The sequence below is a fragment of the Mustela lutreola genome, chromosome 3 (genome assembly GCF_030435805.1).
Source record: "Mustela lutreola isolate mMusLut2 chromosome 3, mMusLut2.pri, whole genome shotgun sequence".
NCBI lineage: Eukaryota > Metazoa > Chordata > Mammalia > Carnivora > Mustelidae > Mustela > Mustela lutreola.
The window spans coordinates 37,283,041-37,295,300 of record NC_081292.1 but is presented as its reverse complement, the minus strand read 5'-3'; the positions used below and the strand labels follow the sequence as shown (position 1 = coordinate 37,295,300).

The window sequence follows — 12,260 nt, the reverse complement described above, 5'->3', positions numbered from 1 at the left end:
ACTAAGGAATTAATTACCTAACATGGCACTACAATAGCAAAGGGAAAGAAGATAACACATCTGTTTTTTATTTTAAAATTCTTTTTTAAGGGCATTCCATGGTTTTCTTGTTGCAGAGGACATGCGTAAAATAAGAGCTAGTGTGATCTAAATCTTTGCAGCTGGTTCGAATAGTGATGTGAAAAAAACCTCCATGGCTCCAATTTCTGTTTTTTGTCATATTTTGAACAATGCATTTAATAAAAAACAAACCTAGAAAATATAAAAGAGTCATTGATAGAGCATTTAGACCCAGAATATGTTTGTCTTGGTATCAGGGCCATTCTAAGAGGACTCATGTGTAGCAACTACTGCAAAATGGCCTTCAGAAATACCAGTTTCCTCCCAGGGTAAAAATATTCTCTTAGACACAGCTATACATATAAATAAAATACGGTGCATAAATATTTAAATGTTTTAAACCACATCAGAGTGCGAATGACTGACTGGCTAACACAGTGCCTTGAAGGAATATTCTGGGGTTTTTTTTTTAAATGGAATTGTATATTTGATTAAGTAGAGCCATATGTCACGTAGCATATTGCTGACAGGTACATTCTATGAATAGTTGATTCTGATTTATACAGGGATTTGGCAATGTTAACATGAGCCACAAGAGGATATACTTCTGTAATTGTTGCTGTAATTTTCTTGTTTCCTCCCATGTCAAGGGTACTTGCCACCAAGTTTTAATGTGGTAGGCATCTAACCCTACGCATTCTAAAGTAAATACAAAAATGCACTACTTTGAAATTATAGGACATTTGACATTGAACTGGGTTTATAGAGGGTTATTAAGTTCATTGTTTCTAAGATGTTCTCAATGTGGTTTATTCCCTTAGTGGGGAAGATTAGTTTCCCAAGCTTGGAGGTTATTGGTGTGTTGTCTCATATGCAGTCTAATTATTGCCGATGAGAAATATGAATTTAATAAGCAAGATAAGTTATTCAAGTTCTCTGCATACTTTTATTGGATTCGTATCTGAGACAAGTCATTTGTATCCAGTGTGGATGGACCAGACAGTTGAAGAATGAAACAATTTGGCCTTTCACCTTTAGGTCACAAGCTCAAGATTAACAGAAGCCTTCATCATGGCTTCATCAAGCCTTTCTCTGGCTGTGATTTTTTTTTTTTTTTCTCTTTGGCACATGATTAATGTTTTGTGAGACCAGATTGAGGACACAAAATGTCACTTGCAACTCGCTTTATGTTTCAATGCCATATCCCTACATTTGGACAAAATGACATGTAAAGGGGATTTTTATTTAAAAATGAAGGTCTTGCTTATGTATCTTTATCTTACACCAGAATGATGTCTGTCTCTGTTTAATTGCAAATGCCTGGACAACACTCCAGCATGAATCTTAAATGTAGATAAGCCATCTTTTAATTACAAATCTGAATGAGCATCCTGAGACTTTGACTAAATGATGTCATATAAAATGTGCACAAACTGTTATATTAAAAATACACCAGAATTTAAGACACTCCAAGAAATGCTTAAACTTACTACAATTATAATGAACTCCACAGATGAAGGAACAGTAGAGAAACAGTTCTCTGAGGAGTTTGAGTATTCTTTAAAAAAATGTAAACAACCCCCTTGTGTTCTTTCATTTACATTTTTCTAAAACACTCATCATTTATTAAAGGTCAGTTTTTGGAGATGAGGGAAAGTAATATGTGCTTTTTTTTTTCCTTCTCAAACCCCATCTGGTAACTTAACCTCTGTGTTACCAGAAGATTGATCCCAACTCATTAAGAAAACTGAATTTCAGTCTCAGTACATCTAACTGGAAGTTTGGAATCATATCCCTTTCTTCATGTTTGCACTCTTGGGCCTAAAGGAGAGAAAAAAGTTTATGAGAGCAGTTTATGTTGATTATATAAGGACAAATGGAAAAATGTCTTTAAAATAATTATACACTGGACTCCAATTTGATTAAAGGTTTATAAACCTTTAAATAGGTAAGACATATAAGACAGAATTAGATAGGATAGACCAGAATAGAAACAGGTAGGATACTCTGAAGAGATTAAAATTGCTAGAAGAAAATCCACCAAAATATTAACAAGAGTTATTTGTGTGCAAAATTAGAGACTTTAAAAAAAATCCCTACTTCCTATATTTTCTAATTTTTCTACTGTGAACATGCATTCACTTATAATTTTAAAAATTAAATTTACTCATGTATTTGCTTCATAAGTGTTTACTGAGTACCTACATGTCAGGCATTATGCTGAGTACTGGACATAAACTGGTAAAAAAACACAGACTTGGTTCCTGCCCTCTTGTACCTATAGACTCTAGTGATGGAGACAAGAGTGAACTGAGAATCAAACAAATAGTTTCTTAGTCTCAGGAGGGAAAGTGAAACAGTAGGAGTGTGAAGTGAGCCTAAACTGGAGGGACATGACCTGATCTGGAGGTGCTTCCAGAAGGCTACCCAGAGAAAATGACTTGAAAACAGTTAGTTAAGTGTGAAGGAAAACAGGTCCATGCAAGGGAAAGGCACTGAGGCAAGAAGGAGCTTGATGTGTTGAATGAGTTGAAAGGGGGCTAGGGCAGTGTTGGAGGGACAGGAAAGAGCTCGTGCAGCTGGGGTTTAGCAAGCAACTGGGGAGTGGCTCATGATGGGGCAGGGGTTGAATCGGGCAGGACATTCAACCCCACTGGAGTCAAGCTCATGATTAAAAGCCACAGCGTAGAATATGGTAAACAACAGATAATTGTTGCTCCTAGTTACTTTGATCTCTCTTAATCCAAGACTCTTTTCTTTTTTATTTATTTATTTATTTTTTTGTGATTAGTGTGGCTGTCAAGCGAGGTTCCACTCTGAGAATAGGGAGATTGGTGAGAATCAGTGGGTGACAGAGTGAGTCCCCAAGGGTATTTGGAAGAATGAGGTGTTTCAAGGGCCCCTTCATCAACTGCAGCCAGAAAGTACTGTCCACCTTACTTAGGGGACCTTGTGCATGACTAGGAGTGGATTCTGCCCCACAAGACACCTGTTCTGGATGAGGTTCTAGATCGGGTCTTGTTCCAGGCTGGATTCCAGGTACTTTGTCGTTAGACTCTTCAGGCCTCATAATCACTTAAATCACTGTGCTTGTGAGTTATATGTCCCCTTTTATTCTCCCTCCCCTTGGGAAAATGGCAAGTGACCTAGTGCAGCATTATGACATTTAGCTCCACAACCACAAAATAGAGGCCACAAGAGAAGTATCAGTTCCAGTGACCTCCCCTTGTCTGCAAATGGATTGGCTAATTAAGATTTTAAGATTTTTTTTCTTGCATTCTCAGTTTGAGCATCTATTCAACTATTCTTTTCATTTACTAAAAAGATATGTTTATTAGTTTTTAAGCCATAACCTAACCAGAGGGATAGAAGAGGAAACACAGAAATGCTCAATCACTTTGTCGGTGTCTGGATATAACAGCAACAGACAGAGACACCATGAAGTGGAGAAGGAAGGTCTCAACACAGGAACATATTACTAATTTGTTGAGCCTCAGCAGATGAATGGAAGACATGAGCTGATGGATGACTCTTAGCTGACAGAGACACCAACAACTGTTTTTCAATGAACATTATCTTTCTTAAAAACTGCAACTTGGCTTACACTGATTCCAGAGCTGTTCAGCCTCTTAACAATAGAGGGAAAGTTATGGTTTTATTTACATCTCTCCCTGAGCAGATTTACACACACACACATCCACCCTCCCCCTTAAGGGATCTGGGGATGTATTACCTAAATGATCCTTACTTTCTGTAGGGTACAAACTGTGGCTTTGGTAATTGGTCTTGATTGTTGAGTGTAGAATCCAGGAACATGGTAATTCTAGCCTCCAGTACTCTGCTCAGAAACGTGCACTACTCCATACTGCATTCTTTGTAGCATGTTAATTCATTTTAAAATGTTAAAAGTTTGAGGGATCTCATTGTTCTTTTACTCTTCTGTGCGTATGATTTCTTTTGCAGGAGTATAAATCAAAACATATTCTTGGAACATTTAAGATCTCTTTTTAAGGTATTTTTTGTGCTTATCCTGGAAGTATAGAATACTTTGTATACCAGAGCTAATGACAACAGATCTTTTAGTGTTTCTGTGTTGTAACAATCGCCACTGGGCAGACAGCTGCCAAACATCTTGCAATTAATCTGATGCACGTTGGCTTTCGTATTCTTTTTCTTTCAGAACAAATGCCCTGAGGTAGAGGAGTTGGTCTTCAGCCATTTTGTGATCTGTAATGACACACAGGAGACACTGCGGTTTGGCCAGGTGGATACTGATGAAAATATTCTGCTGGCGAGTCTCCACAGTCACCAGTACAGCTGGCGCTCCCACAAATCCCCACAGGTATTTGAGAAACAGCCTTACAAACACAGCAATTGTGAACGTTGGGGATTCGTTTATTCTGCATTTGTGTGCCTGTGTCCAGTTATTTCCCTTTTTAAGTTTCCCAAGGAACCACACGGCGTAGCTGCATCTGACAGAAACCCAGGAAGGGTTTGAGGTGGGAGCCCAGCACAACCTTGCTTCTCTTGGAAGGGAACAGTCTCCTGGTTATCACAGGTGCTGCAAAGGCAGCTCGGTGTGACCGTGATGCGGTTGGACTCTAGAGCCCAAGTTTGTAAGCTTTGATCCTGGCTCGGTAACCTTGCTTTGCTCTCTGGGCATCTGTTTTCTCATCTATAAAATGCGGATAATGGTAACACGCATTTTTGTAGGGTTCTGAGGACTAAGCCAGTTACTGTGTATAATGGCACTAGAATAGTGCTCGAGATACTGTAAGCATTACACATTGGCTATTATTACTTAGGCATTTGTTCAGATTTTTACTACATACCTACTCTGCCCGGCATGGCCAGGGACATGCAAAGACAGGGAAGTCACGGTCCTTGCCCTCCAAAGACAGCTCACAGTCTGTGACCAAGGGGGCACTGAGAAAAGACATACCAAAGGATGTCTGTTTTCCAAGTAGTATAATTCCATTTTCCTGTCACTTTAGATGGGAATAATTAGAGGGATGTGCCCTGCAGGGATAATATGAGGATGAATTAAATACAAAGATGTGGTCTTAAATGAGTAAAAGAAATCCTAGGAAGTCATCTCAAGAATAATGTATTTCTAAAACTCTGGGTAATAAGGAAACTACTGCTTGTGATTAAAAGAAAGTCATTAGATTAGAGAACAAGTTTTCCCATCTGGTCTATAGACCAGCTTCAGAATATGTTATGCCCTCCGGGTCCCTTTTGCTGATTTTTTGCTCGCTTTTTCATCATACTGCCACACTGCTAGGATAGAACTTGGAAAGGTAGACACAGTACATTCTTATTTAAGAATATTTATTTAATTCTAATAAACCTGACAGGACATTAGAACCACATAAATCCTTTTTTAATAAAACTTGTTAGGAACATTTCTCAGATGAGATAATGTTGTATTCATCTTTTTTAGAGTGAATGACATGCCCTCTCTAGAAATTTCCATGTTCTTAAGTGGTTGAGTTGTTTGCCCCTTATAACATAGTTAAAAGCCAGTTTGTTTGCTTGTTTGTTTGTTTCAAAATATCTTTTTGGGTTTTTGTGTTACTAATTGCAGAAGTGAAAACATACAGACATATGGCAAAAAAATTAAAGCAAAAACAAACAAACAAACAAAAAAAACCCCAGAACTCCTATAATGGCAACCATCCAGAGACAACCCATGTTAATACTTGTCGTATAGCCTTTTAGATGTTCAAAAAGTTTCCACAGTAATTGCATTTTTTAGGGACGGGAGAAACCTCTGGGAAGGCTCAGCTCCATGTAGCCCTCTACTGTGCCCATGGCCACGGCACCCACACCCACACCCACCCACACTCCAGCCTCCGCCACAGAAAGCAAAGTGCAGAAAGCTTACCTCCCCTCCCAGTCTCTTTAAGAGACCCTTGGTGACCCTCAAGTTTCCCAGATACTGGGGACTCCCCCATGGTTCAGTTGGTTAAGCCTCTGCCTTCAGCTCAGGTCATGATCTCAGTGTCCTGGGATCAAGTTCCACATCTGGCTACCTGCTCTGCAGGGAGTCTGCTTCTTCCTCTGCCTGCCGCTTCCCCTGCTTGTACTCTTTCTTTCACTCGAGCACTCTCTCTCTCAAATAAATAAAATCTTAAAAAAAAAAAAAAAAGATTTCCTGATACTGGAGCCAGGATGAGAAGGGTGATCTTAAGAGCAGCTGGCTCAGAGGTGTGGAGAAACAGGAGGCTTCATGTTATAGACATGCAGTATCTGGGTGGGAAGGAAAAAAACAGGAAAGAAGCATGGCTGACCGCTACCAGCATGACACCTGCATATTTTACTCTTTCGCAGGTTTTTAATGTCCTTTTGTATTTGTTACTAGTTTTGTTTTCACAATATCCATGTGCGGTCCACATCCACGTGTGTTGTATGTGTGTTATAACTAAGGAGACAAATGGAAATGTTAGGTTGAGATGGTGGTAAAGTTGGGACTGAAATCCCTGTCTTTGGATTCTCAATAGAGTGTCATTTCTACGTCATTGTCCAGCTCTCTTAGGTTTGGGCTGCATGGTTTGTCTGTTAGAATAGCAAAGCTGTAAGGTTTCAAAAGATAGGCTGAGAATCGCTAGTCTGATACTCCATGTTTAAAGCCAGACTAATGTGAAATTCTTAGTCCAAGTAAATCCCTTGCAAAGTCTTAACTTTATTACCAAAAATAATAAGAACCTTTTTATGACAAACTGGACTCAAGACAGATATCTATTAAACTTTTCTTTTTCCTTTTCAATTTGCAACGGCATTCTCTGGATACAAATTTTAATGAGCTGTAAGCATTATAATCTTCAAGCTAAAACTTAGATCAACTTTGTTTAAGAAAGAAAAAAATGGTGTCTCTTTACAAAACTCTGTAAGTTGAAGGAAGTGTGTTTTAGGACCCTCTGAAGCCAGAAGTCTTAATGGGCCCAGAGGGTCTTCATGGAATTCCTTACATCCACAATTGCGAATTCTGATGTGTTCTAATGAGAGGTTACATCTGAGGCCCAGAAAACCTAGCCGCTTAGCTTCAGACTGCACCTGGAGGTAGTCATAGCCTTGTAAGCGAGCAAACTGTTGCTTTTTCCAGACTCCACGTCATATCCTGCGTTGCCCAGCAGGCTGCGTTTTAGGAACATTTGTGTCTGCATGTTTATGCTACCTTGGGTGTTAGTCAATTCATAACCTCAGGGAGGATTTCCAGAGGTCATAGAACTTAACTCCACTAAACAATGTAGCTTATATTGCAGAGATCAAGAAAGTGGCAATGACAGCTGGAAAGGTTTCAAAGAGGTCAGCAGATCTTAGAACCACACAGGAGGTTGCTAACAACAGTAAGTCTCAACAGAATGGGAAGAAACATGGACACACCAATTCCAGAAATCCAAAGCCGATTTTAAAATCAAAAAGTTGTAAACTCTCCTTATAGTTTCTAACACATGGTCTGAGGCAGAATCATTTAAAATGTTGGATATCCCACAACCGTTGCTTGCCTAAATAAACAAAGGAAGAACAAAACTAATTCCCAGGGAACAGTTGAACATACTCGGCTGCACAATCATAAATGCCATCCCAGAGGCCCTCAGATATCCCAGTTCAGTAGACTTCAGATCCAGTTGAGTGAGAATAACCAGCAAGCGACTGGTCTTCAAAGAAGTGCTTCATATTGTAGGAAGTTGACTCTAAGGACTAACAGGTGTGAGTTGATGGTATCTTTCCCCAGAATATGGGTAGTAGGTGCAGCGTAAGGTTAAGGAAGGATTTGTTTAATGTAGCCAAACTGAATATAGGGACACTTCCATCAGCCAGTAGGATGCATGTACAGGCTGTTCAAGTTGACTTTCTTTCCTTGCTGATAGAGAGCACTGTTGGCTAGTTAAACTTGAAATAGAAATGCCTCTACCTTGGATGTAAGGAATTACATGTGCTTTTATCCTCAAAACATGCACAATTTATAGATGATGTGTTTTTTAGAATTGCAGAATTTCGACTACCAGTGACTTAATTTCAGTAATCAAACCATCTAGCAAGGTGAAAATGGGCTCTAGACAGAGCTATAGAAGTTAATAAAATTTTACTCCAAAAGGGACTTAATAGAAAAAATGGCAGATATTTTAAAATGCAAAATATAACAAGGTAAGAATTTTGAAGAGCAGCGGAGCATCTGGGACATACTCATTAAAATAGTCAGATTTAGTGAAAAAAATAGAAAATTGTATATTACTCCAAGACAGAGGTTGGCAAACTTTTTCTGGGTAGGGCCATGTGCTCCATATTTTAGGTCTTTTGGGGCCTGCATGTCTCTCTCGCAGCTATTCCTCTCTGCACAAAAGCAGCCGAAATGAAAGATGTGGCTGTGTTCCAATAAAACTTTATTTATAGACCATGAAATTTGAATTTCAGTAACTTTCACACATCACGAAATAGTATTTTTCTTTCTTTCTTTTTTTTTTTTTTTTTTGACCATTTAAAAATGTAAAAACCATTTTAGCTTACAGGCTGTACAAAAATAGGCAGTGTGCCCCATTTGGCCCCCAGGCCATAGCTTGCCAGTCTCGCTTGAAGGCCTCTCTGTTGACAAAACTCAATTGATGGTCAGTTGTCTCACTCTGACCTAAGTATTTCTGTCACTTGAAAACTTGGAAAAATGTTTCAGAAATTATGAAGTGACAGGTAATAGTTTAAATCTAACACATATGACCAACCTGTACTCACCACATAACAGTAAGATATGTTTATTTTACTTCTTCTGGGCTTGTACAGATAGAAAATCCTCCAGTTCACTGTATATAAAATTATTTTAAAGTGAGATCTGATCACTTTTCCTCTTGTCTAAAGGGATAGTAATAGGTTTTGAGTATCTACCTCTCTTATGGTGAGTCCAGCCTGTTGTCAGCTTCATTAACTACACTGTAACTCTCATTCACTTCACTCTTTCCATATCCATTTACATAATGCGTATGTATATATATGTCATAAAGAAAGAGCACATTCCTTATTGTTAGAGTCACAGTTTTAAAAATTTAAAAGCTGGGGCGCCTGGGTGGCTCAGTGGGTTAAGCCTCTGCCTTCAGCTCGGGTAATGATCCTAGGGTCCTGGGATCAAGCCCCGCATTGGGCTCTCTGCTCAGCAGGGAGCCTGCTTCCCCCTTGCTCTCTCTGTGCTGCTCTGCCTACTTGTGATCTCTCTCTGTGTCAAAGAAATGAATAAAATCTTTAAAAAAAAAATTTAAAAACTGAGTTAGGGAGATAAGGAAATATTCTATGTTGGCAAAACTGTTTAAAGTGATAAATTTTTCAGGTATTTGCCTCTATTACATGGCACATGGTGTGCATGTTAAAGTTTGTTTAGAAGATGCAAATGGAATTAATTTTTCCTCTCTAGAAAGCAATTTAATAAGCACAAAAGCTATTAAAATGGTCACAACCTTTGATTTAGTAAATCCCCTACTAGTAATCTACTCTCAGGAAATAATCTAAATCGAAACAGAAGTTTATATACCAAAAATGTTTATCACAGCTTTATTTATAATGTCAATTAAAACTCAAAATATCAGGGCACATGGGTGGCTCAGTGAGTTAAAGCCTCTGCTTTAGGCTCAGGTCATGATCCCAGGGTCCTGGGATCAAGCCCCACATCAGGCTCTCTGCTCCTTGGAGAGCCTACTTCCTCCTCTCTCTCCCTGTCTGCCTCTCTGCCTACTTGTAATCTCCGTCTGTCAAATAAATAAATAAAATCTTTTTTTTTAAATGTCACTTTTAAAGCTAAATTTGAGTAAAATTTAACATATCTGAATAATAAACAATTATTAGACCTTCAGATTTTTACAGAGAGGAAGTGGTAGCACATCCTCTCTGTAAAGGAAAAATCTCTGTAAAAAAAAAAAAGTCTCTGTAAAAATCTGAAGGCCTATCAGTCAGAAAACAGAATATAAAATAAATATATAGATATAGATACATATAGTATGATCTTAGCAATATAAGAACAAATGCATAGAAAATGCTGGAAGAATATATATCAAAATGTTGCCAGTGGTTGCATCTGGGTGGTAGGTTAAGATGATATTTTTCCAGTTTATTACATTTTTATGTAGGTCTCAAAAAGGGTATAGATTACTAAAGCAGAAAGAAATTAAGTAAAAACCCTGAAAAAAAATTTATGCACAGACTACAGGGAATTTCAAACACTAACTGGAAGAGTGGCAAGTGCAGTGACTTATCAGTAGTGGTTATCTTAATTCTTATATGAACGACTGCAGGTTTCTCTCAAATATTCTCTTAGTTACAGCTTTGCTGCACTCCAGTCTATCTTGCAGACTACATCTCAAGAAACTTCCCTGAATAATGCTTTAATTATTGCAGTTTCCTGTCCAAAAATCTTCATAACCTCCCCATCTTCTATTAAATATCCAAATTTTCTGGCATCCAAGGCCTTGACTCAGTCACTCACAAGCCTTCTTGTCTGCCATTAATTCCATCTAGCAGCTGATTTGGTCTCCCAGCCTCCCATTCAGTTTTAATCCACAAATGTTAATTTATTGTGACCTCTTGTGTGTAATTAAATATGTTCATTTTTTTGTAAAGAACTTACTGTCTAATAAGGGAGTCAGAAAAGTAAACAGATTTTTATGGACATGATCAGTATCTATCAGGACATTATTGCAGTAATTCAAAACAGGGGGAAATGACGGGTAACTGAATTAAAATACTAACCATAAGGAAGAAAAGTGAGAGAATCAGGAAGTACAGTCCATTGCTTCTGGATATGGCCAAGGTCTGGATGGGAGTGCAAAGAAAATGTTTCCAAGTCTAACCTGAGGATGAGAATCTGGCAAGGCTTACCGGTAGAGGGGATATTTGTGTGGAAGTTTAATGTTTAAGGAAGAGTTAGGCCGATAAAGTGAGGGTGGCAGTGCTGGTGTTCCAAATAAAGGAGTCAGCTTGTGTGAAAGCTTCAGAGAGAGGACACAGCCAGGCCGGCCCGTAGGACAGCTGGACTGATCTGACTGCAGTAGAGAGAACATGTGAATCCGCAGGATGGGAAAGTAGGTAGGAACCCTTGTGTTCTGTGCTAAGCAGCTTTAGTGCTGTCTCGAGACCATGATAACACAAAGAAAGGCAGGAGAAACTAAATACTTGAAGAGGTCAAAGTTGGCTTTCCACGGAGGCTGGGTTTGAAGGTCAAGCAGAAGTTGGCCCAGTGAACAGTAGTGGAGGAAGGACATGACACAGAACCAGGGAGATGTAGATATATTGGTAGCATGTCATGTTAAGGGGGATTCGGATTTTGTTCACAGTAACTCAGACATAAAAACTGAATGCCCCGCTGAAGAGATGTGTGTTGGTAATGTGCTCTTGGCTGTGTTGGGGAAGTCCAGATAGGGAGGAATGGCTAACCTTGGTGGGGTGAATGCTCCCACCATAGCTGATCTCAAGCTACCAATGATTTAACAACCAGACCACAAAATTCCTGACTGTTCAGCAGCACTTTTTCACAAATGAGTTCGAGCCAGCTCCAGCACACCACAGTTCGCAGGAACTGTGTTCTGAAGAAACCGGCAGTCCATCCGAGGAGATCCATCTGTATGTGATGGGTGACTTTTGCCTGCGGAAGGCTCACAGGATCCCAGCTGCATCCTGGAGAGATCCCTGTGGTGTAGTTGGAAAGACAGTCTGGAGGACACGGAGGATGCCAGCAGGGAGCAGTGTGGCCCTGGCCGCAGAGCCCCGGCGTGACAGAGGTCATAGCGACTGAGTCAAGGCAGAGGAGAAGTCATCACTCAGGGTAAATGCCTAGCAGACCCATCCTTCTGTGAATAACAGCTATAAATTCTGAGGAAAACACAAAAAGAACTACTTCTGGAGACTGAACAAAGGCAGGCAGATTTTGGAGGGGAACCAAAACTCAGAGCAAGCGTCTTGCAGAGTGAATTCCCCGTTGTTTGGTAGCTGTGCTGGATGGCAGTTGCAATCGTTTCAGTGCAGGGGTAGCCCGTTGTCTTCCTGGCTCCAGGTAGCAGGGGAAAGAGCTCAGGCCACCAAGGCTGCTAGAGAGTGAGGAGAAAATCTTGGATGGGGGGAAGCCAGAAAGTGGGAAAATAATTCGGCCCAACTGTCCACTGACTGCGGAAGCACTGGGCCTGCGGAAAACTAAAAGCAGCTTGTACCCAAGGCTTCAAGAACCA

At 39.7% G+C, this 12,260-nt stretch overlaps 1 protein-coding gene across 6 annotated transcripts in view; it reads left to right on the top strand.

Annotated features, from left to right (window-relative positions):
- VPS13B (vacuolar protein sorting 13 homolog B) overlaps positions 1–12,260 on the top strand; it is a 792,142-nt gene that overhangs the window by 700,372 nt on the left and 79,510 nt on the right. For all 6 annotated transcript variants that reach the window (XM_059165934.1, XM_059165936.1, XM_059165932.1 and 3 more), the window contains one exon: positions 4,241–4,402. In XM_059165934.1, the coding sequence (XP_059021917.1) occupies positions 4,241–4,402 (162 nt within the window). The remainder of the gene's footprint in view (positions 1–4,240; positions 4,403–12,260) is intronic.